At 51.8% G+C, this 25513-nt stretch overlaps 4 protein-coding genes across 4 annotated transcripts; 1 reads left to right on the top strand and 3 right to left on the bottom strand.

Annotated features, from left to right (window-relative positions):
• The first annotated feature begins 2849 nt into the window (after positions 1-2849).
• On the top strand, positions 2850-3893 carry LOC127340476 (uncharacterized). The gene has a single exon (XM_051366219.2). It carries the CDS (start codon positions 3036-3038, stop codon positions 3891-3893), a length of 858 nt encoding a protein of 285 aa, XP_051222179.1. The 5' UTR covers positions 2850-3035.
• A 243-nt stretch (positions 3894-4136) lies between these two features.
• Positions 4137-6606, bottom strand: LOC139838292 (uncharacterized). Its single transcript, XM_071827697.1, has 4 exons — positions 5735-6606; positions 5235-5325; positions 5072-5138; positions 4137-4852 (listed from the first exon to the last, which is right to left on the bottom strand). The coding sequence occupies exons 1-4, from the start codon at positions 6604-6606 to the stop codon at positions 4137-4139; spliced, it is 1746 nt and encodes a 581-aa protein (XP_071683798.1).
• A 675-nt stretch (positions 6607-7281) lies between these two features.
• LOC127340475 (uncharacterized) lies at positions 7282-7803 on the bottom strand. Its single transcript, XM_051366218.1, has one exon. The coding sequence runs from the start codon at positions 7801-7803 to the stop codon at positions 7282-7284; it is 522 nt and encodes a 173-aa protein (XP_051222178.1).
• Positions 7804-23600: 15797 nt separating this feature from the next.
• LOC139838291 (F-box protein At5g49610-like) lies at positions 23601-24758 on the bottom strand. Its single transcript, XM_071827696.1, has one exon. The coding sequence runs from the start codon at positions 24756-24758 to the stop codon at positions 23601-23603; it is 1158 nt and encodes a 385-aa protein (XP_071683797.1).
• Positions 24759-25513: the final 755 nt, after the last annotated feature.

Genomic DNA, 25513 nt, shown 5'->3' with positions numbered 1-25513 from the left:
TTTAATCCCTGCTTCCCTCTGCGAAGGGCCTGTCTTTTACTTTATGTTGAGTCAGTAAACCTATTTCCCTCCATCTTAGGCAAGCGTTTGAGTCATTGTGATCAAACCATTATATTGTGATTTACTTCATCATGTCTTTTATTCTTCCTTTTTTAGTACAAGTTTTATCTGAATGAATATAGCTTTGTAAGTTATCAATGATCATGAGGAGATTATTATGATTGAGTATGCAAGTTGTGACATATAAACTTTAACATAAGAGCGCTGCTCGATAGATAAGTATAACCTGTTAAACTGTTCTTTGACCAAGAACGAAGTTTGCCATCACCAACTATGATTTCTTATGCACCTTTATTTGTGATTACCTTATACTTATTTCAAGTTGAGTTATATGAGGAAGTTGTTTACTAGAAAGTCTTGTGTGAATGAATATGATGCTTCTTGTCCGTATTTTATTTATCGACTCTTCACTCCATAAACATGTGGTCCTGTTTACCGAGTTCAGTTTCGCTTGGGGACAAGCGAAGTCTAAGCTTGGGGGGAGTTGATACGTCCAATTTGCATCACTATTTTATATCATAATTTGCTGTTATTCATTGATATATCTCATATTTGGACATAATACTTATGTTATTTCATCTATTTTGCATGTTTCATGATTATTAGAGGATCGAGCACCGGAGCCAGGATTCTGCTGGAAAAAGCACCGTCAGAATGCAATATTTCGGAAGATCAACAGTCGAAGGAAATTATACCAAAAATCCTATTTTTCCAGATGACGAAGGAAGCCAGAAGGGGAAGTTGAGGGGACCCGAGGTGGGCCCACCCCATGGGCCGGCGCGGCCCAAGGCCTGGCCGCGCCGCCCAGTGAGGAGGGGGGCCCACAGCCCCTCTCGCCTCGTTTTCTTCGCGAACTCCTTCGTCCCGAAGACCTAAGCCACAGAGGGTACCTCGCGAAGAGTTACAGCCGCCTCTGCGGGGCGGAGAACACCAGAGAGAAAAGAGCTCTCCGGCAGGCTGAGATCCGCCGGGGAAATTCCCTCCCGGAGGGGGAAATCGATGCCATCGTCACCATCATTGAGCTGGACATCATCTCCATCACCATCATCATCATCTTCATCATCATCACCGCCGTCTCCACCGCTGCACATCATCACCGCTGTAGCAATTTGGGTTTGATCTTGACTGTTTGATAGGGGAAACTCTCCCGGTGTTGATTTCTACTTGTTATTGATGCTATTGAGTGAAACCGTTGAACCAAGGTTTATGTTCAGATTGTTATTCATCATCATATCACCTCTGATCATGTTCCATATGATGTCTCGTGAGTAGTTCGTTTAGTTCTTGAGGACATGGGTGAAGTCTAAATGTTAGTAGTGAAGTATGGTTGAGTAATATTCAATGTTATGATATTTAAGTTGTGGTGTTATTCTTCTAGTGGTGTCGTGCGAACGTCGACTACACGATACTTCACCTTTATGGGCCTAGGGGAATGCATCTTGTACTCGTTTACCAATTGCGGGGTTGCCGGAGTGACAGAAACCTAAGCCCCCGTTGGTATATCGATGCAGGAGGGATAGCAGGATCTCAGAGTTTAAGGCTGTGGTTAGATTTATCTTAATTACTTTCTTGTAGTTGCGGATGCTTGCAAGGGGTATAATCACAAGTATGTATTAGTCCTAGGAAGGGCGGTACATTAGCATAGGTTCACCCACACAACACTTATCAAAACAATGAAGATTAATTAGCCGTATGTAGCGAAAGCACTAGACTAAAATCCCGTGTGTCCTCGGGAACGTTTGGTCATTATAAGTAAACAAACCGGCTTGTCCTTTGCGCTAAAAAGGATTGGGCCACTCGCTGCAATTGTTACTCTCGCATTTTACTTACTCGTACTTTATTCATCTGTTACATCAAAACCCCCCGAATACTTGTCTGTGAGCATTTACAGTGAATCCTTCATCGAAACTGCTTGTCAACACCTTCTGCTCCTCGTTGGGATCGACATTCTTACTTATCGAAGATACTACGATACACCCCCTATACTTGTGGGTCATCAACCTCCTAGTTGGCTTGGTGATTGGTGCTCCGGTGATCTCTTCAAGAAGATTGTGAAGAGGCCCGGGCTTCTCCTTCGTGGAGCTTGTGAAGTGGTTGTGGAGCTTGCCATCTCCGGAGCGGAGGAAAAGCTAACCATAAGGAAAGGGCCATTATCCTTCGTGGGTGTGGTTCGGAGAATAGGGTGAGCCTTCGTGGCGTGGGGAATCCTTCGTGGGACCTCCACTCCTCCAAACGTGACGTACCTTCTTGCAAAGGAAGGGAACACGGGAATACATCCTCGTCTCCGCATGCCTCGGTTATTTCTATACCCGAGCTTTCTTTCCTTGTGATAGCCATCGTGCTTGAAGTACATATATCTTGCTATCACTTGTGCTACATATATCTTGTGGCTATCTTGCTTAGCTCTAGTTACTATTGTTACACTTAGTTGAGCTTAGCATATTTAGGGTTTGTGCTTGTAGACTAAACGTTAGTTTAATTCCGCATTCTTACAAGACAAATCCGCAAGAGTTTGTAATTGCCTATTCACCCCCCCCCTCTAGGCGACATCTCGATCTTTCACCAGCTGCTGTGGGCTCTAACGCCTAAATAATAGCTGAAGCCCAACAACTGGTCGTTCCCTTCCATCTATCACTCCCAGTTCCAGTTCCACCGAGGAGGAGACCGCCGCCGCCGCCGCCGGAGGGTCCCAGTGAATCGCCAGAGATCCAAGGTGGCTGTACGACGACGTCTCTTCCTCAGCGGGCCAAGCGTATACGCACCGCTCCTTGGCTCCGTGCTCCATTCGTGCCGTGAAGAGGAATTGGTCAGATCTCGGTGACGGGCCAGCGGGGCTCATCGCCGACCGCGTCCTCGCCTACGACGTCGCCGGATACATCCGCTTCCGCGCCGTGTGCCGTTCGTGGCGGCGGTGCTCCGCGGAACCTGGCGCGTACGGCGTCCTCGACCGCCGGTTCCATCCCCGGCGGTGGGTCATGCTGCGGGAACCGGTCGCCGCTCTCAACTGCAACTGCCACCGCCATCGCTTCCTCAACTCCTCCACCGGCGAGTGCGTCCAGGTGGACATCCCGGAGCTCCATGACCACAAGGTGCTCGCCCCCACCGCCGAGGGCCTGCTCCTCCTGCTCCACGCCCGCAAGAACGTCCGCCTGCTCAACCCACTGACCGGACAGCTCATAAAGCTCCCGCCTCTCACCACACTGCTGCCCAAAAAGTACCACCACTGGCTTTCGGCTCGTAATCACCATTTCGACGCCGACTTCACAGCGTCTGGCTCGGGCATTGCTGACGATGATTCAACAGTCGTGCTCTGCTTCTACACCCTCCGCATGCTAGGCGTGGCCAAGCCCAGCGATCAGTCATGGACGTTGCTCAAGTTCAATGACCTGCTGAGAACGGCACCCGTGATGTTCGCTGCCCGCTTCCACTGCATTACCCTAGATGGTGTCATGGTGCTAGAGATGGATCCACCGCGGCTGGTGTTAGCTGCCAAGCGGCATATGTGGATTTCCTTAGACGGTAGCGCCCACCTCGTGGACAATGGTGGGGAGTTGATGCTGGTTCACCGCAAGCTCTTGACTGGATACAGGAGGGGCTATGACGTGTATCGGGTTGATTTGGGCACCAAGACTCTATTCCCCGTCAATAGCCTCGGCGGAGGATGTGCATTGTTCATGGGCATGTATTGCTCTCTCTCGGTGCCCATCGAGGGTTTTCCCTCCGGCTCCATTAGCGGTGACAATATCTACCTGAGCTTTGATGTCGATGAGAGGGACGGGATCGAGGCTTACCATCTCGTAGATAAAAGTATCTCACCTAGTGCCATCTTTTAAACAGAAGGTCACTCGGCCCGGCTTTATAAATAAAGCCCACAAGGCAACAATCCAACATAGTCTTACATAGCACACACACCTAGCTCGCCCTAAGGCGCAAACAGGTCATTCCCAACCCACGTCACAGAGAGATGCGAGGGTGAGAAACATAGCACGTCCAGCCAACACACACACAACTACCACAGATATAGATAGATAGATAACTAGGGAAGTCCATGGTGTAGCCAAAGCCTGGGTCCTCCGCTACTCACCACGCAGTCTCGCGTAGAGTCTCCTGACGCCGTCCACCACCGCGTCCAGCATCGCCCGATCCCTCTGTCTGACCAGAACCCTCCAGCACTGCATATGTATCAACATGTGGTAAAAAACATCAGCTGGGTGTTCGATCATCTTTCCTTCAATGGTAAGCTTGTTGCGGATAGTCCACAAGGTCCAGCACTGGGCTGCGAACGTGAACCAAACTAGCCTACGCATCGGGCCGTAAAGGCCTTGGGAGATTGCAATGAACTCCCCCGGCCCGGTGGGGTTCCAGTCACAGTGGAGGAGTTCCCTAACTCCAGCCCACATCATTCTGGCGATGGGACAGGAGAAGAAGATGTGATTGCAATCTTCCACCTCCTGACAAAGCGCACATCTCCCATCCGAAGGTCCATGCCTTTTAGCAACTTGGTCACATGAGGGAAGTCGTCCTCGGATTAGTTGCCACAAAAAGACCCGGATCTTGGGAGGAACCCTGGTGCGCCAGGCCTCCTTGAAGCAGGTAACCGACGCCCCCTGTGTCAGTGCCATATAGACCGAATTGGCAGTGAAGGAGCATGAAGCGTCGATGGACCAGGAGACCGTGTCCTCCTCAATCCCTGGCTGCCATCCCATGGCCTCCCGACAAAGGTTGTCCCATTCAACCACTTCAGCCATGCCAAAAGGTCGCCGAAACTCGACACCCCATTCCCCAGGGTTCCCTACCCGTGGTGCCGCATCAGCGACAAATATCAACGGATCAGTACAACAGCTAAAGAGACGGGGGAACCTAGCCATGAAGGGCCCCCGGCCCGTCCACCAGTCCAGCCAGAACCTCGTGCGTCTCCCATTTCGCGCACCATGTTTGGCTCCCAACTTGAAATACCATTTTATTTTTTGGATGGAATTCCAGAACTGGGAGCCTTTAGTGGGAACTGTACCCTCAAAGAGGTCCCGACCCCTCAGGTACTTTGCACGTATGATGTCTGCCCAGAGACCCTCGGCGTCCTGGTAAAGTTTCCAAATCCATTTGAGCATCAGGGCGATGTTCATGAGTTTGGTGTTGAGGATTCCCAATCCTCCGAACGACTTAGGTTTACATACCGTAGCCCAGTCTACCATGTGGTACTTGCGTTTGTTGCCCACTCCTTCCCAAAAGAAGCGGCAGCGAGGTTTGTCCATGGCCTTGTGCGTGCTATCAAAGAGCATGTAAAGGCTCATAGAAAATTGCAGGGGGCTGGAGAGGCAAGAATTGGTCAGCTCGAGCCTACCCGCCGAAGCGAGGAACAGTCCTTGCCAGGGGTCAACCGTATGCCCAATCTTCTCCGGCAAGAAGTTCCAATCCGCTACCCTAAGCGGCTTGTCACTAATAGGCAAGCCCAAATACTTAATCGGGAACTCCCCCTTTTGCAGTTGAGCAAGCCCGCAACCCGGTGTGGAAGCTCCAGGGTGACCCCTGTCACCACCAATCCACTCTTGTCAAAGTTGATTTTGAGCCCCGACATATTCTCAAAGCAAAGGAGAATAGTCTTAAGGTTCGCAATCCCTACCCCCGTAGGTCTGATCAACACCATAGTGTCATCCGCATACTGAAGATGCGTAACCCCCCCCCTGGGATGAGGTGCGGGATCACACCCTCAATGTGTCCCGCGGAGCTAGCCTTTGCCAGAATGGCTGCAAGCCCATCCACAATGAAGTCAAACAGAATCGGGGAGAGAGGGTCGCCTTGCCGAACTCCCCTAGCGTTACGAAAGGACGGCCCTATCTCGCCATTGACATTGATGGTAGTCTGGCCACCCTTGACCAACTGCAACAACCGGTGTACCACCCTCGCGGAGAATCCTTTCCGAAGGAGAATCTCCGGTAGGAAATCCCAGTTGACTCTGTCATAAGCCTTTTCGAAATCCAACTTGAGGAGCAAGCCCTCTTGCTTCCCCACCCTGAGTTCATGTGCAATCTCATGCAGAGCAAGAGCACCCTCGTGCAGACATCTCCCTTTGATGAAAGCAGATTGGCTCTGATCAATCGTCCTATGCGCAAGAGGAGCTAACCTAATCGCGTAAGCCTTGGCCACGAACTTGAAGATGACATTAATGAGCGCAATAGGCCGAAAATGTGTGATCCGATCCGCCCCCTTAACCTTCGGGATGAGCGAGATAATCCCGAAATTAAGGCGAGCAATGTCAACCCTCCCAAGGGCGAAGTCGTTCAATAGCATGAGAATGGGAGCCCGAAGGGTGCCCCAAAACCGCTTAAAGAACGCCACCGGAAAACCATCCGGACCAGGAGCCGAGTCCGGCCTCATACTAGCGAGGACCTCATCCAACTCGACGACCGTGAAGGTGATCTCAAGGCCCCAGTTCTCCTCTGCGGAGATCCGCTGATCCTCCCCCCAGAGGTCCGGGCCAAGGGCGAAGACCCTCTCCTCCCCTTTGGCCCCCATCAGACCCTGATAGAACTGGTAGATATGATCCATCAGGGCCCGCTGCTCGTCCACCTCACCATCCGCAGTGATAAGGCGAGGGATAGAGCACTTGCGCTTGCGTCCATTCGCAATGGCATGGAAGTACGCGGTGCAAGAATCCCCCTTAAGGGTCCACTGGGTCCTGCACCGCTGTCTCCAGTACTCCTCTTCAACTCAATCCAGCGCCACCAGCTGGTCCTCGAGGAAGTAGCGGAGGGCCCATCCCTCCTCATCCAGACTGTTAGCATCAGCCACTCGGTCCAGGTCCCCCACCTGGCGCAGCAGGTTGGAACGGAAATCCCTTTTCTCCCTTCTCAGATTGGCTCCCCAGCCTTTGAGGAATTGGCGAGAATTCCTCGAAGTAAATTGCCACATCTCGACGGCGCACCGGTGTGGCCCACTGTCAGAGATAAAGCAACGGAGCTTCTCCCCCATCAGGTCCCCAAACCCCGGCACCCCAAATCACCAAGTCTGGAAGAAGAATCTCGACTGGCGGACTAGCGTGTCTTCTCCACTACACAGCAACAGAGGGGTGTGGTCAGAGCCCACCCTAGTAATCGCCGTGAGGGAGCACAGAGGAAAAACAGCCTCCCAGGCCGGAGCAACCAACACCCGGTCCAACACACACTGCGTGGGGCGGAGGCGTCGATTCGTTCAAGTATAGAGGGCCCCTGCCCTAGCCAGTTCTCATAGGGCCATAGTGGCGATTGCCTCATTGAACCTCCTGACTCTGGACCAGGAAATGCTGTCGTTACTCTTGTCACACGCAGCGCGAATCAGGTTGAAGTCACCCCCGACCACGACCGGGTAGGGCGCCTCCTCGACAGCATGAGTCAATTCTCCCAAGAATTCCTCAGTGCGACGGTGATCAGCCGGTCCGTAGACCATGAAGAAGCACCACTTCATTTTATTAGAACGCTGGAAAATCGAGGCCGAGATGAAGAAGGTCCCCTTCTTCCATTGTCCGACCTCGAAGCTCTCATCCCGAAAGCCCAGGAGCATCCCGCCCGAGTGACCAACCGCAGGGACCCAATCCCACGCAAACTGGCCACCCACCTCAAGGCTGCGCAACTCAGGCGCCGTGAACTCCGCCCTAATAGTCTCCTGGATGGCGACGATGTCCACTCTATGTTGCCTGAGGTAGCTTTTAAGTTGGCCTCGCCTCCCTGGCTCACCAAAACCCCTCATGTTGTAGATGAGAGCTCTCATGTCTGAACACCAGAGGTCCCACCGCGCCCCCTGCGCACCGTCAACCGGGGTCGGCGCTCCCTGGCGCGCGCCCTCAGGTTACGAAGGGTAACATTATCGTCCAGAGAGGCTTGGACCCCCGAGTCCGAGTCCTCCAGCACATCCTCCGACGCCACATGGGGGGCGTCAACCAAGTCGGCGACCACACCAGAGTCGTTGGCCTCCCTGGCCAGCCTCTCCTGCTCATCCCGCGCCTTGCGAGCCGCCGCTGCCGCGAGGGCCGCCTGGGCAAGCTCTTTCGCCCTAACCAGCTGTAACGGCTCCATAGGCGAGCCCAAGCTAGGGGCAAACACCATGCCGCTGTCCACAATAACCGAAGAGAGATGCGAATTGGGCAGGGAGGGGAGGAGGGAAAAGTCTGAGTCCGTACCTGTGGCCGCAGGAAGCTCCAAGTTCTTTGCCGCTGTCAGCGACTGCGCCTTCTTCATGACGCTGGTGGCCGCCACGCCCGCATTCCTCGCGCTCTTTCTGATCGGGGTCGTCGGCACCGACGTCCTCTTGGTCCTTTTGGTCGCCGCCTCCACCAACGCCGGCACCACCTTGGTTCGCTTGCCTTGCGCCAGGGAGATCGTCGCCGTCAGCACGCCATGCAAGTCCACCACAGCCACCGGCTGCTGGACCGACCCGCCTCCGGCCAGCGCCTCCTTCGGGCCCACCGGCACCACCACCGTGTCCTCCATCGCCGAGACAGGGCTAGCGGGCTCAATCGTTGGGCTGTCCCGGATCCACGAGCCCACCAAGTCCGTGACTTGGGACGCCGTCTCCTCCAAGACCAGCGAAGTCTCCTCCGACCCACGCCCAGCTGCGAGAGAGGTGGCACCTCCACCTGCTTCTCGCGGCGCCCTCCCTCGTCCACCTCAGAGAGGATGGCAAACCGTCCCAGGTTAGCCAGCGCAGGGAAGGACCGCAGGTTGGACCCGTACTGGTCCGTCACCTTGCCCAGCTGCGGCGCGCTATGCGACCCCACGCATCCCTTGAGCTGGGAGGAGCCCGGGCCCCCGCCCGTCTTGTCGGTCCCCTTCACCTTCTCCTTGTCAGTTCCCCGTCTGCGGTGTCGGTTCCACGCCTCCCCATCAGTGCTCCGCTCGTCGGACTCAAGGTCGTCCCCATCCTCATCATCCCGTGGCGCTGGAGGGCGTGGCGGACCGGAAGAGCCCCCCGCACCGGGTGCCCCCAGCTCCGCGTGGATCCCCAAGGTGAAGGGCTCGCCGTTCACACACAGCTGGATAGTCCCCTTGACCCTCTCAGGGTATCTGCACTGGAACCGCATGCGCACCGGCTCCGTCTTCCACTTCTTGATCGAGATCTCGTCAACATCCACCGGCCTCCCGATCATCGTCATCGCCGCCATCAGCCGTTCCTTGACCATCAAGTCGCCCGGCAGGCCCGTGATCTGTACCCACACAGACGGAAAGGTAGGACCTGGCCGCGGGCTCACAAACGCCTCCCTAATGTCCACATCGCACTTGCTGAGAGGGAGATAGATCTTGCCGCGTCTCGTGCTCATTCTCAGCGTCTCCCTTGACGGAAACCTCACGCAGAACTCAGTGTCCGACACCTTGGACACCTGCCAATCCCACAGATCGTCGAGCAGGCTCTTGAGCTCATCAGAAAGCTGCAGCGCTGTGAGAGGGGCCGAGGTGAAGTGGATGACTGCCTCAAAGAGCTCCCCTTCCGCCTGCGCCTTCAACGGTTCCACCTCAATGTTGAAGAACCCTCCGTCCGTAATGGCATGACCGTAGGACTGCAAGATCAGCGGCCGACCACGCGCAGGGCATGCCGCCGAAACATGGCCAGTCTTGCTGCAGAGGATGCACACCGGGTCATTGACGCATTCAGCCTGGAAGTGCCCTTCCTGGCCACAGCGGAAGCATTCCCCTCCCACCGGGCCCGACGCCGTCCCTCCGGCCACCTTGTTCTTCCCTTTTGCCTTGGGTTGGGGCGGCGCTCCCTGCGCCACGCCCTAAAGCTTGCCGCCCTAGGCGCCTCCACCACGCGGAGCCCCCTGCTGAGCCCGGCCACGCTGCCCCTCAGCCTGACGCGGCCGCTGCTCGTCCAGGTGCTGCTGGCCACGTCGCTCATCGCCCTGCTGGCCCCCGTCCCGGCGCCCGTTAGGGTTGTTGTTGAAGCCGTCCTGTCCGCCGCCTTCGTGGTACCGACCGCCGCCGGCACCCTGGCGCCCGCCGCCGTAGCCGTAGTCAAAGTCGGAGCGTCCCCCGCCGTCCGACCGACCGTCGTAGAAGAAGTCGTCCCTGCCGCCGCCGTCGGAGCGCTCACCGCCGTCGGCGCGGCCACCACCGGACCCTGCGATGAAACCGCCGTTGCTGTTGTTGTTGTAGCCATGTCTCCCGCCGCCCTGCTCGTTGTGGCGCCGCTTCCGACCATCGCCCTGCCCACCTCCGTAGCCCCCACTCCCGCCTCCGCCGCCGCCGCCTCCCGCCATCGCTACCACCTCCGCAAAGGAACGAGACAAAGGGGGAGGGTCAGGGATGCGAAAAAGAGTGCGGAAAGGAAGGTGGATGCCGCGCCGTTTTCTCTCAGCTGGTCTGGCTGGAAACCCTAACTCGGGGTCCCTGCAACCTAAAGGAAGCCACAACCAGCGCTCAGGTTGGGCCTGGGCCACCACGGGTCCGTTGGCCACGGACAGACACCTCCCAAGGCCACCATCTTCCCGTGGCGGGCCCAACATGAGAAGAGGGTGCTCCAGCGAGTCCGGCCCAGCCTCTCCCCACGGCCCAAGAGAAGGTAGGCCCATAGTCCCCAGCCCCGCAGGCGCCGCCGCCGTGGAGACGCTCACCTCGGTCTCCGACCGCCGCCGCCCCACCGGCTCCCTACCTGCCGGTGTCGCGGGCTGCAGTGACACCGTCGCCGGCGAGGACCCCCTGGTCCGGCCACGAAGACAAGGTGGCCGTACCACCTCCCTCCGTGGGGCTCCCCGCCCCCGAAGCGGAGACACAAGGGCCCCAAAGCGCGAGGGCCTGCCACCCGGCGCGAAGGGAGCCCGTCGGCGCTGCCGACGCCGGTCGCCACCCTGACCTCTGGCGAGCGCCAGCTCCAGAAACCCACCGAAAGTCGGCCGGCCAGAGGGGCGGTGCGGGGAAGAGGCTTCAGACGAGTACCTCTCCTCCTCCCCGGAGGACGAGTCGTCGCCATCGAGCATCCCCAACAACGCGGCAGCACCGCCCTTCCTCGCCCAGAACCTGCCGCCGCCGCACGCCGACAGCCGCCCCGGGGCCGAGGCCGTGCCCCTCGCCGCTACCCCGGACGCACTCGTCGAGGCATCGCCGCTGGCCAGAACTCGAATTTGAAAATCGCCACCCGCATCGCCTAAGCCCGTCCGTACGGGCGAACCGTTATCCATCCAGGCCAACCACCTGGTGCCATCTGCAACCTGGATGGCTTGGCGGTGCAGCCACACACTCTTGTTGACTGCCTTTCATTGTGCAATACTGTCAGACGTGAAGATTCATATTAGTACTTCTATAGTAAGTGTGTTTTTTCTCCATTAGCTAATATCTGCAACTTCCCTAGGATTATTGTATGTATTTTAGTAGTACAGTATGGCTTTTTCAATTTCATTTGAAGTCTCGGCAGAAACATATTTCAAATACTAGTAAGTTGTAACCATGCATCTGCAGACTACTACTACTGCAGGAAAACTGAACAGTAAGCCATGAAAGGTTTAATGAAACTGCAGTAGTGTTAGTATTTTGTACTCATTAATTTTATGAGGAGGGCATGGCTTGCATGTTGATACTTAATACTAGTGTTAGTTAATCAAGATACAACTTGTGCTAGCTCCAGAAAATCCAGATTTAATTACATTCACAAGATCCTGTATAAATTATAACCATGATAGCTTGCTGGTTCCCCTACACCTTCATTCCCACACATAATAAAAGAACAATATTCTGTTCATTAAACTGTCACCTAAAATACCCCTGAATCCGTTGTTAAGGCATCTTACTTATTTGCAGTAATTTTAATTTGGTTTAGACCAAACTTGACATGAGAGGAGTCTGTTAAGAGAGACCTGAAGGTTTGAAATATCGACAAAGATTTAGCCATGAACAGGGGTGCATGGAAGTTAGCTATCCACGTTTCGAAACCATGACTTGGCTTCGAGATCTTACGGGTTTCAACTCTAGCCTACCCAACTTGTTTGGAACTGAAAGGGTTGGTTGTTGTTGTTGTATATCTAGTGGCATCAGAACATGATAGGTAGAAAATATTTTTGTTTGTACTGGACTGCTGGTTGTTCTTTGCAATAACTATGCTAGGCTTGAAGAAATGGCTCGTCTTAACAAGTTCCATGATAGTACTGCTAATATCTTGACACGAGTCTTCTTTGCCTGATTGAGATTGACTGACACTGTTCAGCATTGCTTCTTTTGTTTGAAATGTTGGCTACTTCATTAGTTTTTTTTTTGAGCTGGGCTACTTCATTAGTTTGATAGCGCTATCCAAGACAAATGAGTGTTTGCTATTACTTCATTATTTAACTCATAAACATTCTAGGCATGTTCTTGATTTTACAAACCAATTTTATAGCCCAAGATTTCTCATTTGAATACTGTTTGCAGTTTTCATCCTCGTAAAACTAATGGACGTGAATGAAGATTATGGAGAACTTTCTTCACTAGCAAGGTTTGTAACTTATAAATCATGTAGCAACACCCTATGTGTGCTCTTTCATGTTTTCTATGCTTGCCACATTACATAGTGCAACAACTGCACTCCATTTTACTTTATAATAAGCTAGTGGACTAATGTCTTCTCTTTTCTTCTACCTCTCACAAGGCTGTCAAATTTCAAATGAGAAAAATCTACTTGGAAAACATGAGAAAAATGAAAGCTTCTTTGCACCTAAGACGATACCTTTGATGAGTTGAGAAAATCTTATAGGAAGTAAATCCAAGATATTTTCATGTCAATCGACTTCAAAATACTTACCTGCACAGTTTATTCCAGTGCACAGCATTTACCACATGTAAATGACAAAGATAAGAAAAATTACTAATTCAATGTCAACGGGCGCAAGAAAAGAAAAGACTGACTTTTTTTTTTCTGCGGAGAAGATAAATGGTTATATAATCATACTAGAGACTAACCCCTGTCCTTAGCAACAAAGTAGTTGGTGATTTGTTGCGTGTAATGACTTGCATTGGCAACTTGACTGTGGCAGGCTGACTTCACTGTGCTGCAAGTTATACGGAGTCCTCTCTTGTCTCTAGAGGCTATGCATGTTTGACACTGCAACTGAATTTTTTTTTGAAACGGAGGCCAAAAGCTTTGCCTCATCTATTAATTAAGCAGAAGGTGTCACGTTTTTAGGAGAAAACCGAGCGAAAACCTACAAAGATAGAGCCAAGCCCACACCCACCCACACGACGTCGCGAAGGGCACACCGAGCGGCCGAGCCACCCTGTCTACCCACAGAAGCTACACAAACGCAAAGCTCAAGTTGGCATATACCAAACAGATGGCTCCCCAAGAAAAGGCCGGTAGCTCCGATTCTGACGACGAGCCCCGGAGAGGAGATGCACAAGATCTGCCTCGAAAAGGACCTTCATCGCCGGACCGCCCCCGAAGGTCATCGTACACCACCCAAAGGTAGCTTTGACTTCACAGCAAGAGGAGACCAACCTGAAGACATTCGGACACGCCGGGACGGAGCCGACTAACACGGTCTTGCAGCAACCAAACCATGCTCAACACCATTGTCGTTGCCACCCAAGCCCACCGTCGAGAGTCAACTTATCGCCAACGCGACCCAAGGTCAAGCACCCTCGAAGATGACGAACATTCGGAGCCGCCGCTCCGACGTACCGCTGCTCCGTCGCACCCTGCGCGTCCACCAAGACCACCACCTTCCGGGGCTGCCGCCCCGACGTATCACCGCTCGCTCTCGAGCTGCAACGCTGCACGAACCGTCCACCCGCAACCCAAGCTGCACAGGGCAAACAGCCGCAGACCACGGGCATCACACCAACTCATCCGGGGCCGCTGCCCCGACATAACGTCCGACCATCCCCTCAAGGACACGTCCGACCGAGCCGACTGCCCTGCCGCCCACACGGCCAGGGCCGCCACCCAAGCCGTGGCAAGCCGCATCCCTGCACCATAGAGATGCTGCCGCACCGCCTTCCGGGGCCGCCGCCCCAGCACACAGCCATCTACCCGAGGCCGCCTCGGCATCCTCCAACGCAGACGGCAAGGCAACGCAGCCCAACAAAGAAACCACCATCGCCGAGTGAAGGTCATGCACTCCAAAGACAACGCCTCCAAGAAGGGAAGCGCCAGACCGCCGCCGTCACCCGCTCTGATCGAGGCAAGAGCTTGGTTTTTCACCTGGAGGGCACGAAGCCTCAAAGGAAGGAGAGGTAGGAGCTCCACGACGATGCCTCCAAGAAGGGGAACGGCGCCCCAGGGCGTCGCCATCGCCAGCACCGACCAGGTCGGGCAGAGCTTTCACCATCACCGTCGTCCACCTCGCCACCAAAACGCCGCCGCTGCTCAGGGGCGCCGCCCTGGCACACCACCACCACCTACCTGCCGCCGCAATCCTGCAGCACCTCCACGGCAAGGGGCCCCCGCGCTGGCCTGCCGCAGCACCGCCGCACCGCCTAGACCACCGGCGCCCCCGAGCCGGCCCTCGTGGCCTAGATCCAGCTCGCCGCACACTACCCCGCACCAGAAGCCGTGCGCCCCATCCTGCGCCAGCACAAGCGGCACAGGCCGGCGCCGGAGCAGACTACCACGCCGCCCGCACGGCCGCAGCAGCAGGCCACGCCGACACCAACACCAACACCAGCGACCCGGGGCCGCCGCCCTGGCCTCCCGATTCTCCCGCACGAGCCATTGCGAGAAGACCCCTGCGCGCCTTTGGGGACAGGGCCTGCGCGCCTTTGGGGTGGCGAGCGGCGGCAGCAGGGCGGGGAACTCCTTGGCGGCGCTAGGGTTAGTTCCCGAGCCGCCCAGGTCGAGCGACGCGAGAGCGTTTTCCGTCAGGCTTACTTCAAAAGACTGTTGGGAAAATATATTTTTTGCAACTAAATATAATATAGAAGTAATTGTGCCAGATACAGATAGCATTAACCCAGGGTATTTTCATGTAGGAGAATAAATCCATTCCAAAATCCGTATTTCTTCCGGCCCATTTTACTTGTCGTGGATTTAGTACAAAGCTGTACTAAATCTGCAACAACTAATATGGGTTGAAGGGAGTACCATTTTCGAAGAGTGGATAAAAACAACCAGTGGTAGTGCAATATGTATGATCAGCACATTCTCTGAAGATTACAGGCCAAACGAAAGTCTTGTGCATATTTTGTGTCTATTATGGTAAAATCATGATCTCCAGGTTGCCTGACTATTAAGCAGTTTGATTTACCAGTTTAATATGATAACCATATATGTACACTATCCATTTGCCATCTATGACACTTCTTCAAAATGGGAAAATAATAGGATTTTCAAACTTCAATATCATGCACATCAGTTCTGCAGTTTGATAGGCTTTTCTCGAAAACATTTCCAAGATCAGTGGAAGCAGTACGAAACATTTAACTTGTTTTTGTCTTAACCGTTGATCGCAATAACTGGGGCCATCAAACTTCTCATGTTCACGGGATTATCCCTATATCTACTTGGATTGATAGGAAAAACGCAGCATACCTTCACGTTCACGTTCTTTGCATTGTTGAACTGAACGATATCCTTGCCCGTTGTGAACTTGTGATCCACTTGGAACTCACATTGCTCCACCTGGAATTGTGGCCTGCAGGATGGCGCCCAACGGCTTCTTCCGCAGCACGAGGCCTCGGGGCAGAAGTCCATGAGGGCAAGCGACGGTGACAGGCATGCCAGGGCAGCAGCATGGCCTCTTGTTTAGATGAGAATGAGGAGGAGAATAAAGGAGGACTGCGAACATTTGGGTCTCGGGCTACATGTAGCTTATTTTTGAACAGTTCAAAAACTGTGTTTTGAATTTTTTTAAAAAAAAATCAGAGAGAAAAATTTAGATGTAGGAAATAAGGTACTGTACCAATCTGAAAAAAATATCAACTCGAAATGCCCCAATATTTTTGGGCCAGATTTTATCTTTTTTGTTAATCCTATAATGCAAGGTATTTCGGGATCCAGATTTCGTATGGTTGTACATTACATCAATATCTGCATCTGGGATTTTTGTTTAGACTTTTTTGAAACTTTGAAAGAAAGGGCTACCTGCCGTCCAAGCTCTGAAGTGATTTTTTTGGGAGGACGTGAGACTATTTTTAGGGCGTGACTATATTATGGGTAGGTGTCATGCATTTTTGAACAGGTTGAAGGAGGCAACCATCTTGACGAGCTCCACAGCCGTCAGTTTTTTTGCGAGCTGGGAGTTTGTTTTGTCTGTTTTCTACGGAAAATGATTTGTCCGTATGGATTAGAATGAAGGCCTGGCAATCATCTCTCCCTGGACAGACAGAAACTGCGTGGGAGCCATCTAGTTCTGACCATGCTTCTTCCCTCACCTTTTTGGTTGATGGAGGTTGAATCCAAGCGGATCAGCTGCACCAATGAACAAGTGCCACAAATCAGCATAACCTTCAGTTTGATCGTCATCAAGTGCAACCAAGCAAAGCCATTATGTGGTCATCAGTTTAATGTACATCGATATCTGCAACTGCACATATCTCAAAACTTCAACACGACAAGCAAAACCATCCTAATTCCTAACACGGACCAAAAGAAGGACAATCCTACTAGAATCGTACTATCTCCACCTCCTCCTCCTCCTCCTTCTTCTTCTTCTTCTTCTTCTTCCGTTGCCAACCATTATCAGATGAGGAGGCGGTGGATGAGGTGCTTGAAACAGTCTGCTTCCAAGTTCCAACCCAATGGTACTCCATAGAAAATGAAAATGGCTGGCAGTTACAGTGTTTGAAGTCGAACATAATCTGGAACCTGAACCGGAAAAAGAGAGACCTCTTTTCCTTACCAGTACAAGCTCTAAGAGCATCCCCACTCGTTGGCGTTCCCCACGCCCAAATCCGGCGAAATTTTCGTCCGGATTGGAGGAAGATTTGGCGTGGGGAGGAGTAGTTTCCCAGCCGCGTGCCCAGGCGAAGTCGACGATTCGAATTTGAAAAACGGAAACTTGACAAACTACGGCTAAAGACGGGCGAATATAGACTAAATTTAATGATATTTATTATATAACGGGCGGAGTTCATACATAGAGGCCGAATTCGACTATATTTCGAATTCGGCTAGGGGAATTCAAATGCTAATTTTAAAACACGGCGCTCTACATGCCGAAATTGCGGTAGAACACCGTGTAGTCGCCGCCGTCGTCGTCGGAGCCGTCGTCCTCGACCTTCGGCTGCACGGCCTGGCTGCTGCTGCCCTGGCCGGCGTCTCCCCATCCCGGGGATGGCTTGTACCATTCGTCGTCGGAGGACGCGAGGTCGACGAAGGGGACAGCGACGCCGGATGGAGGCGTCGCAGGACGGCGGTAGCGCGCGACGTCGTCGGCGGCGGTTGGAGCGGCGCGGGCGGCGGTTGGAGTGGCGCGGGCGGCGAGTTGGCGTGCGGCGGCCAGGTCGAGCAGCCGCCGCTGCTGCTCCGCCTCTTGGCGCTCCCAGTCGCGCCTCGACCACGCCAGGGCGGCGTCCTCGGGGAGGGCGTTGTCGGCGGGCACCAGGTCATTGAGCGACCTGGCGATCGCCTCCGCCACGGCAGCGTCCTCCGCCCGCTTCGCCTCCTCCTCGGCGAGCCTGTTTGCGGCGGCGTTGGTGGCGGCCGCGGCATCCTCCTTCTTCGCCGCCTTCCTCTTCCGCCCAGGCTGCGACGGTTGGTCGCGGATGACGAGGGCGCCGCTGCTGCGCCCTCTGGTCGGCGGCGGTGACGCCGGCTCCTTCTTCACGCGCGCCGGCGTCGAAGGCGACGTCGCCTCCATCTTCACCGGCGCCAAGGATGACCTCGACGCCGATCCGGACGACGACGAGCTGGCAGCCATGCGCCGTGGCTGCCAGACGTTTCCCCGGCGGCGGCTCGCCGATGGAGGGGGCATCGTTAGCACCGGGGAGTTGCCGCCCTCGATGTGCGCGAGGACGTTCTCCAGCGTCCTATTCGGCGCGCTCCACCAGCGTCGGCGGCCCGCGGCGTTGTTGCGCGGAGGCGGAGGCGGCGGGCCGTCGTAGGCCGCCAGCTCCCGCTCCCACCGCTGGAGGAAGTAGGAGTTCCGCCGCGTGTAGTTGTCGGGGTGGTGGCGTGGGTCGGCGCGCTCCTTGTCCGTCATGGTCATCCGCGCCTCCTCGATGGCGATGTCGAGGGCGTGGCCCCGAGGCGGCGGCGGGATTGGTACGCCGCCAGCACTGAGCCGCCAACCGCCGCCGGGAGGCCTCGTGTCCGGTGGGCAGGGGTACCCCGCCTGGTAGAGGAGGTGCCCCTCCCACGCGTGGAGCGACCGGCGGGGGAAGCCGTTGTTGGCTGCGCCGTCGTCGTCGTAGAACGCCATTGGGAGAGTAGAGGGAGAGTGGAGGGAGAGTGGAGCACGGGGTACGCCTCGCGGCGAGCGGAGCGGCGTATATAGGCGCGGCTGGTGCGGGGGATTACTGCCGCGTGGAATGCGACGCGTCCGCGGCGAGCTGACCGACGGCAGCCTTAACTGCGCGCGAAAGACGATGCGTGCGCGGAAGACGACGACATTAACTCGCCGCGTGGCCGGCGGATGCAGACCGGCGGCAGGCTTTTACAGCGCGCGGAAGACGATGCGATGAGGACGACGATCGGTTCTCTCGCCGACAAGTTGGGGCCACCAGACGCGCGGGAAGTTTCCTCGGTATTTCCCGCGCTTTCGCTTCGTCCGGACTCCCCGAGCGCTCCCCGGGGGGCCGGGGATGGCGTGGGATCGCCGGATGAATTTAGGCCCAAATCCGGACGAAAACGAGGAACCGGGGGCGCGACTGGGCCGAATTACGCCGTCCGGATGGAAAAAAACGTCGCTCGGGGGCCTCGTCGGGGAGACGAGTGGAGATGCTCTAATATACCATAGCTTATGGTAAGATCGAATGTCACATGAAGCATTAGTGCCATAAAATGTTTGGCAGCTAAAGTGAAACCATAGACTTTTACCCTGGAGTTGGTTGATCTGTGAAATGCAGGAACGAGGTACAAAATTAGTCGTAAAATATTTTCAGTAGTGTATACATGGTAACAAGAGAAACTCCCAACCACATGGCACATGCGGTGAGCAATCTCAAAAGTACTATCTAAAAAAGGCAAGAGAAACTCCTAGGACAAAATATCTTAGGAAAAGTGAAATCTTCAGCAAGTAATTAAGCAGGAACTATAACCCAGTGCATTATTAGTCGTTGTGGATACCACCAGCAGCGGGGAAAACAATCGGAAAGTGGGCAGCACGCCGCCTGGGCCTGGTGTCCAAAGAATGGGCCACAACAATATTGGAAAAGACAGCAGCAGCAGCAGAGGAGGTAGAAGCTGCAGAAGAACCATTTTATTCAGTCTAAAACAAAAGAGGGTTTCAGAGCTACAAAACCAAATGACTAGTTTATGCTTCATTTGATAAAAAAAGACTAGTTTATGCTTCATTGCTTGGAACTGAATTTTGAGATAGCGCTGATTTCTTTTAACACTTGACCCCTGAGCTACTAGTCATCTACCAAGTGAAATTGACTGATGTTGTAGACAGACAAATGATTTTTAGAAAGGACAAGAAATGATACACAGAATAAATTGATGACTTAATGGCACAATGCAAACATAAAATTTCCATCAGTTGGCTGAGGAAGGAGTCAACTTACCAGGATCCGAAGAAGCCACCAAACCCAGGCCCCCAAGAACCACAGCTAACGAGAAGCCTAGGGCCACCAGGTGGAACTAGACCCCACCCTCCTGCAGGACCTCCCGAACCTGGTCCTCCTGGCCCCTCAGATCCATCCTGCAAAGCTAAACTGCTGCTAAACAAAATATTAAACTGCTGCTGAATAGTAACCTACAACTTGACAACTCAACCCCAAAGAACAAACAGATACTTATGCTGCAGTTTGAGGTTTAGAAGAATTTATACAGGTACGGTGAGAACTGGTGGCCGAGATGTACATGCTGTTCAATATCTCTCCCACTGGTCTACCTTCCAATTACTGTTCTCTCCTTACTGGTGCATTACAAGGGCATTCTAAGCTCTCCAGATTTAGTCCAATTCTAAGATACTATGTTTCAAAGTATGATCCGATCAACACACTCTTAACAGAATACAGTAAATCTAAGAGTGCAACACCTACAGGTAAAAATATAAAAGCATCTGATTCTACCGAACCATCTAGAAACAGCAACTACAAACCATGTGCCAAATTGTTTTATGCGAGGCACAACCTAAGTTCTTAATAGCAGTTCTGCTACAAAGAGTGTCTCTGCAGTAGCGCCCAGAACCCCAACAATGAATAAATTGCAAGAGCCATTAGTACATCATTTCCACAGACTACCATCAAGAAGAAGAAGTTGCTGGAATGAATCCAGAAATGGGCACAAATTAAGTAAACATTTTCTACTGCCAATAAGCACCACTTTGCATTGATAAGTAATACAACGGAATATCGAGTGCAGACACAGACAAAACATAGCATCAAATACAAGACATGGAGAACTAAGTTGATATGATATCCTAATTAAAATAGCAAAGTCAATTGTTCAATTCAATAAAATAAGACAGCTTAGTTAGGACATATTTTAAATGTCTCGGTAATTTGAGCACTAATACGGAGTACATAACAGTAGTCCCTTCCGCCTTACAAGCATTGAATTCATGCAACCAGATAACAATGAGTGCTTCTTGACCATAAAAACTCTATACTGAATGAATCAACAAAGAAGCTAGCGAGCTTGTTCTTGATGTTGCAGACCATGAGGATACTGACAGTTAAGCCATCAAGGTGCGGCAAGCGAGCATGCTGATGAGTTGCTGGGTTGCAGATCGAGAAGCCAAAGTTCCTGTAGAGGCCGCTGAGGACGAGGAGGCCGTCGCAGGAGGCCTCCAGACCGAAGAAGGAGGTGCCCAGTCGCGCGACGGACTGGAGGTGGCCGAGGGCGGCGTCGAAGGGGAGGAGGTCTAGGGCAACGCGGTCGCCGGCGCCGCTGAGGTCGTAGCCACATAGGAGGGGGAGCGAGGGCTGGCGGGCGTGGTAAGCGAGGAGGAAGTCGCGGGTGGAGGTGGCGCGGCGCCAGGCGGGGCTCACGGCACGGCAGCGGAGGAGGGATCTCCCATACCACGACCTCGTCCGGGAAGCCGCCGTAGAGAGGCACCGGTACTGCTTCACCTGCGGCCTCTGCCATGGTCGCCGGCCGGCTAGGAGCTCTCTCGATTCCTTCCCAGGAGCAGAGCAAGAGGAGTGGTGTTGGTCTTTCTCTTTCAGATCAGAAACGCATGGGCCTTGGCTTAGCTCGTCTGATGGACTGGCTGGGATGATAGATTTTGCCTCCGCTGCTGTACAATTCCTGAAGGATTTTGTCTATCTGATTGTAAAATTGTACTAGCAACTTAAGAAGTTCAAAGTAATGTAACTTGAAAGAGGTCAAAATAATTCCAGATGGTTAATGTTTTAAAATCAGATGACTAAAATGTAAAACGCACAGATCAATGCAATCTGAATCACACTACCTAGGTGGAATACTATAGATTAGATATATGCCATTGCGGTAATTTTGTATTTCAGAAATGTCACTACAATCTTCATCTTTCGAAATATGCCACTATATGCTTCTCGCCGTCATGATTGAATGCGTAGAGTCTGATGACTAAATTGAAGGTGTGAGTTTTCATCCGGTTGACGGAGGAGTATCCATTCTTCAATGTGTCGGCGATACAATCCTTTCTATGCAACATGACATTGAAAAAAAACAAAAAATCTGAAGTTAATCCTATCAGCAACTACCATGTTCAAAGATAAGTTTCCATTAGAATGAATTCTTTTGTTTAGCGAGACTCAAGACGATGTTGCTTAGTACGCTGAATTATTTGGCTGTGGGTAAGGCTAGTTTTCTATTAAGTATGTTCTTATTCCGATTCATTATTAAAGTCTTATAAACGTTGAATGGAAACTGTTGGAGGAGGGTTTAAAGAAAAAGGCACTCGGGCGGCTCGGACGAGCGCTCCAGGGTGCCACCAAACCCTAAAGGAGAGCCACCCCGATCTATTCCCTCTAACCGTTGGAGTCGCCGGATGTGGCGGCCGCGCCCAACCATTGAAGGCGGACGGCATGCTGGACGCGCCCCTCGACGGGTTCTAGTGACAAATTACCATAGTGTTTGTCACACAATTGGCCTGGTTCTTGTCCCTGCTTCAGGCATGAACACAATTTGCGACCATAGCTTGATCACAAGAATCTGATTACACCCAATGAAGCATTCACACTTAACATGGTTAGCAGATAATGTGAAATAACAAGAGATTGTTCCAAACAATGCAATATAAATGGTTTTGTACAATAGAAGCACAAAAAGGTACTCCTAGAATTTTCAGGTTGCAATACTAGTCTTTTCTACAAGAATACTAAAACTCCTTGGAAGTAGACAAATATATAAGGATGAACTAATTAGTGTTCACAAGACACGCCTAAAAAATCACGAGGAAATTGTAATTATAACAGAGCTTTTCATTGATCAATTGACATGTCATGCAACCATTTAAGTTAATAATTAGTTCTCTCACCGTCTTCAAAATATCATATGCAGCTAGAAAATCAACAAATAAGATGAAATCCTCCCTCTGTTTAACACCATCTACAACAAAGGGTAGAAAAAGAGGGAAACAATTGACTATCAAGAAGACCACAAGATAAAAAGGTAAAACAAAATCTTCGAGAGTGGTGTTTTGGCACATGGAAGCATGTGCTCCCTTTATTTTGAAATACACGTTACGCATATTCTGAAATTTTAAAAAATAAAAACGAAAAATTCGCACGTACATCTTCACGTGCTACGCACTCAGAAAGTCATTTCATGGAAAATCGACTTATGTGTGGCATGTGTAAAAAAGACAAAATTCAATTATAAAAATAAAGATTTTCGGTAGATAAATTTTCTCTTTTTTTACATAGACCACACAAAATACTGGTTCCTCGCGAAACTTGGCGAGCGCACATATATTGTGGACATGTACAAGTAGAATTTTTTGTCAAAATTTTTCGATATTTCAAAATATTTTTTTTAGTAGAGGGGGCATATGCATCTGGGGACCGAATTAAATTTCTACATTTCTTCAGTTTAAGGAATACGTACGAACATGAGCATATAGATTGCTAACAATTGAGTACTAACAAAAAAGCCCAAGATAAAAAGAAATATAGAAAACTTAGTTCCTTAGCTCAATGAGTAGAGGCATGAGGCAGTTGTTAAGAATTGAGTACTAGTGAGACAACTGAGTACTACTGAGAACCAGTTGATAAATAAAAAAAATCGAAGTCAATTCCTCAGGTGAAGAATATAGAGATATGCCACAGATCAGTCAAAAGTATTCCAAAAGCACATCAAATTGAGTAGGTAACTTTAGAAACTAAACATGCAGTACCCACTTTAGCCTAAAAAGGTATTGAAAATGATAGATTTCATACAACCATATAGCAGCAAAGTGGATTCATATTTTAATACAGGTCGGTGGAGAAAACTAGAAGCTAGCCGGCTTATATATTGCAGCTCATGAGGATATATAGGACAACTAGGCCGTCAAGAAGAACCACCTCAGTGAACAGCCGTTAGAGGAACGGTGAACCATTCGCAGCATGATCCTCAAGTGTTGTGAAGAAGTTATGTGGAACAAGAGTTTGCTTGAGCCGGAAGTACGAAGCATAGATTTGTTGTCCATAACGATGGAAGTTGTCAACCACCTTGCCATCGGTGTCGACGTAAAACAGCCACCCGCCATGACTGACCAGCAAGAGGACGTCTCCATCCACTGACACAACGCTCCCATACGAATCATCATTCCAGCACCCATACAGCCCCAATATTTCTTCAACCGGCAAATTGATGTTGTACTGGCGGACCCAAACCTCGCCTTCATAGTTCTGCAATACCCACATATCAAGAACTTTATTGGCGTCGTTGTAGCCATAGAAACCAAGCTTGTCATCCATCTCAAAGATACTTGACTCAAAGATACTCGACTTGGTAGGCCCAGCTGGAGCATGCATCTCACGAAATGACTCGGTCGTGGTGTCGAATACCAATATTGCCAGCCTTCTTTCATTCGTTGCGTACCAGTGCAAGCTATGACAGGCGAGGGCAGGTGTGTCGAATTGCAACGCTCCTGCTGCATCCGGACCCTCAATGTACCTCAGTTGCTGGTTGGAGCCCAACACGAAGACATAGCATCCAATTGTAGCTTTAGGCATGTGGCTCCTCCCGTGCAGTAACAGTCGATACTCACCGCTAGGGCGGTGCAAATACATCCCCAATACATTGGATATACCAAAGTCCCCCGGTATCCAGAGGGGAGCATGCTCACGGGTGACCGGGTTGCAGATGAAGAAGGTCTCAGTCAAGCCAAGTTTGTAGAGGATGAGGAGACCGTCGCAAGAGGCCATGTAATAACAACAGGACTCGTCAAACCTAGCGACGGATTGGAGCTTGGCGTCGGCGGCCCGGTGATCCAAGGCAAGGAGTTCGTCGTAGCAGGCCGAGGCGTCGTCATACTTGAATCCGGAGACGGTTTCACCCCAGACAATGGGGAGGGTAGGCTGGCGGCCATGGTGGGAGAGGAGGAAGTCGCGGGTGGAGGTGGCGCGGCGCCAAGCGCAGCAGACCGCGCGGCAACGGAGAAGGGATTTTGCGGGGAGGCGGACGAGGATTTCCCAAACGACGATCTCCTCCGGGAGGCAGCGGCGGGGAGGCGTCGCTTCTGCCATGGCCATGGCCGCCGTCCCGGATTCCATCCAAGGATCGAGAGGAGTTGTCGTGCTTTTCTGGAAATAACGTGATCGGCTTGCGCTGGGCTTAGCTCAGTTTATATGGAAATAATTTTCTACTGTTACCTTTTTATGAGCGGATATGAGTTGGGCTTAACTCAAGGTTTTGGCATACCATATTTTTTCACTTTGAAATTTTTATTTTATTTCATACACGATATTTTCAGTGGCACAGTCGCACAGATGAAGAAATACTTTCCCAACTATGAAAACATTCACATGAGGGAGCATACTTATTTACTAAAATTATACTATATAAACTAAACCTGATTTTTTTTTGAACCACTTTCAAATACGGTGGAGTTAGTGCCTGATGCACCCGCTTTTGTGCACAATCTCTGAATCTCATAGCTAACGTTGTGCTCGTTAGGTATTGAAATATAGAATAACTTCCGTCGCAAAAAAAAGACACCGAAACTGAATTGCAGCCACAACTATTTTTTTACCCGCACACAACCCTCAGAAAAAAAAATTACATGCACACAGAAAACAACCTGGTTGTATATATGCACCTTAACAGATATATTAAGTTTTTTCCCATCATGGGGTCACATTTCACGCTCATTAATTTATATATTTTTCGATAAAGGATGTTTTATTATTTTAAGAAGCAATTACATCCAGCCTCTGCATAACCAGGATGCACACAGCCGTTTTGTTGTCTCAAGTCCAAAAGGATAAATAGTAAAAACTAGGCGAGA

This window comes from Lolium perenne, chromosome 3 (genome assembly GCF_019359855.2).
Source record: "Lolium perenne isolate Kyuss_39 chromosome 3, Kyuss_2.0, whole genome shotgun sequence".
Lineage (NCBI taxonomy): Eukaryota > Viridiplantae > Streptophyta > Magnoliopsida > Poales > Poaceae > Lolium > Lolium perenne.
The sequence above is the reverse complement of the archived record's forward strand: the minus strand, read 5'-3'. Positions and strand labels throughout refer to the sequence as shown.

What these genes read in the sequence shown, in the direction of transcription:
- LOC127340476 (XM_051366219.2), top strand. Translation starts at nt 3,036, where the DNA reads ATGCTGCGGGAACCGGTCGCCGCTCTCAACTGCAACTGCCACCGCCAT.
- LOC139838292 (XM_071827697.1), bottom strand. Translation starts at nt 6,606, where the DNA reads ATGGATCATATCTACCAGTTCTATCAGGGTCTGATGGGGGCCAAAGGG. An exon ending in CACCTCATCCCAGGGGGGGG is followed by an intron (nt 5,326 to 5,734) that starts GTTACGCATCTT and finishes GCTCTTTGATAG; the next exon opens with CACGCACAAGGCCATGGACA. An exon ending in ACATGGTAGACTGGGCTACG is followed by an intron (nt 5,139 to 5,234) that starts GTATGTAAACCT and finishes AAACTTTACCAG; the next exon opens with GACGCCGAGGGTCTCTGGGC.
- LOC127340475 (XM_051366218.1), bottom strand. Translation starts at nt 7,803, where the DNA reads ATGAGAGCTCTCATCTACAACATGAGGGGTTTTGGTGAGCCAGGGAGG.
- LOC139838291 (XM_071827696.1), bottom strand. Translation starts at nt 24,758, where the DNA reads ATGGCCATGGCAGAAGCGACGCCTCCCCGCCGCTGCCTCCCGGAGGAG.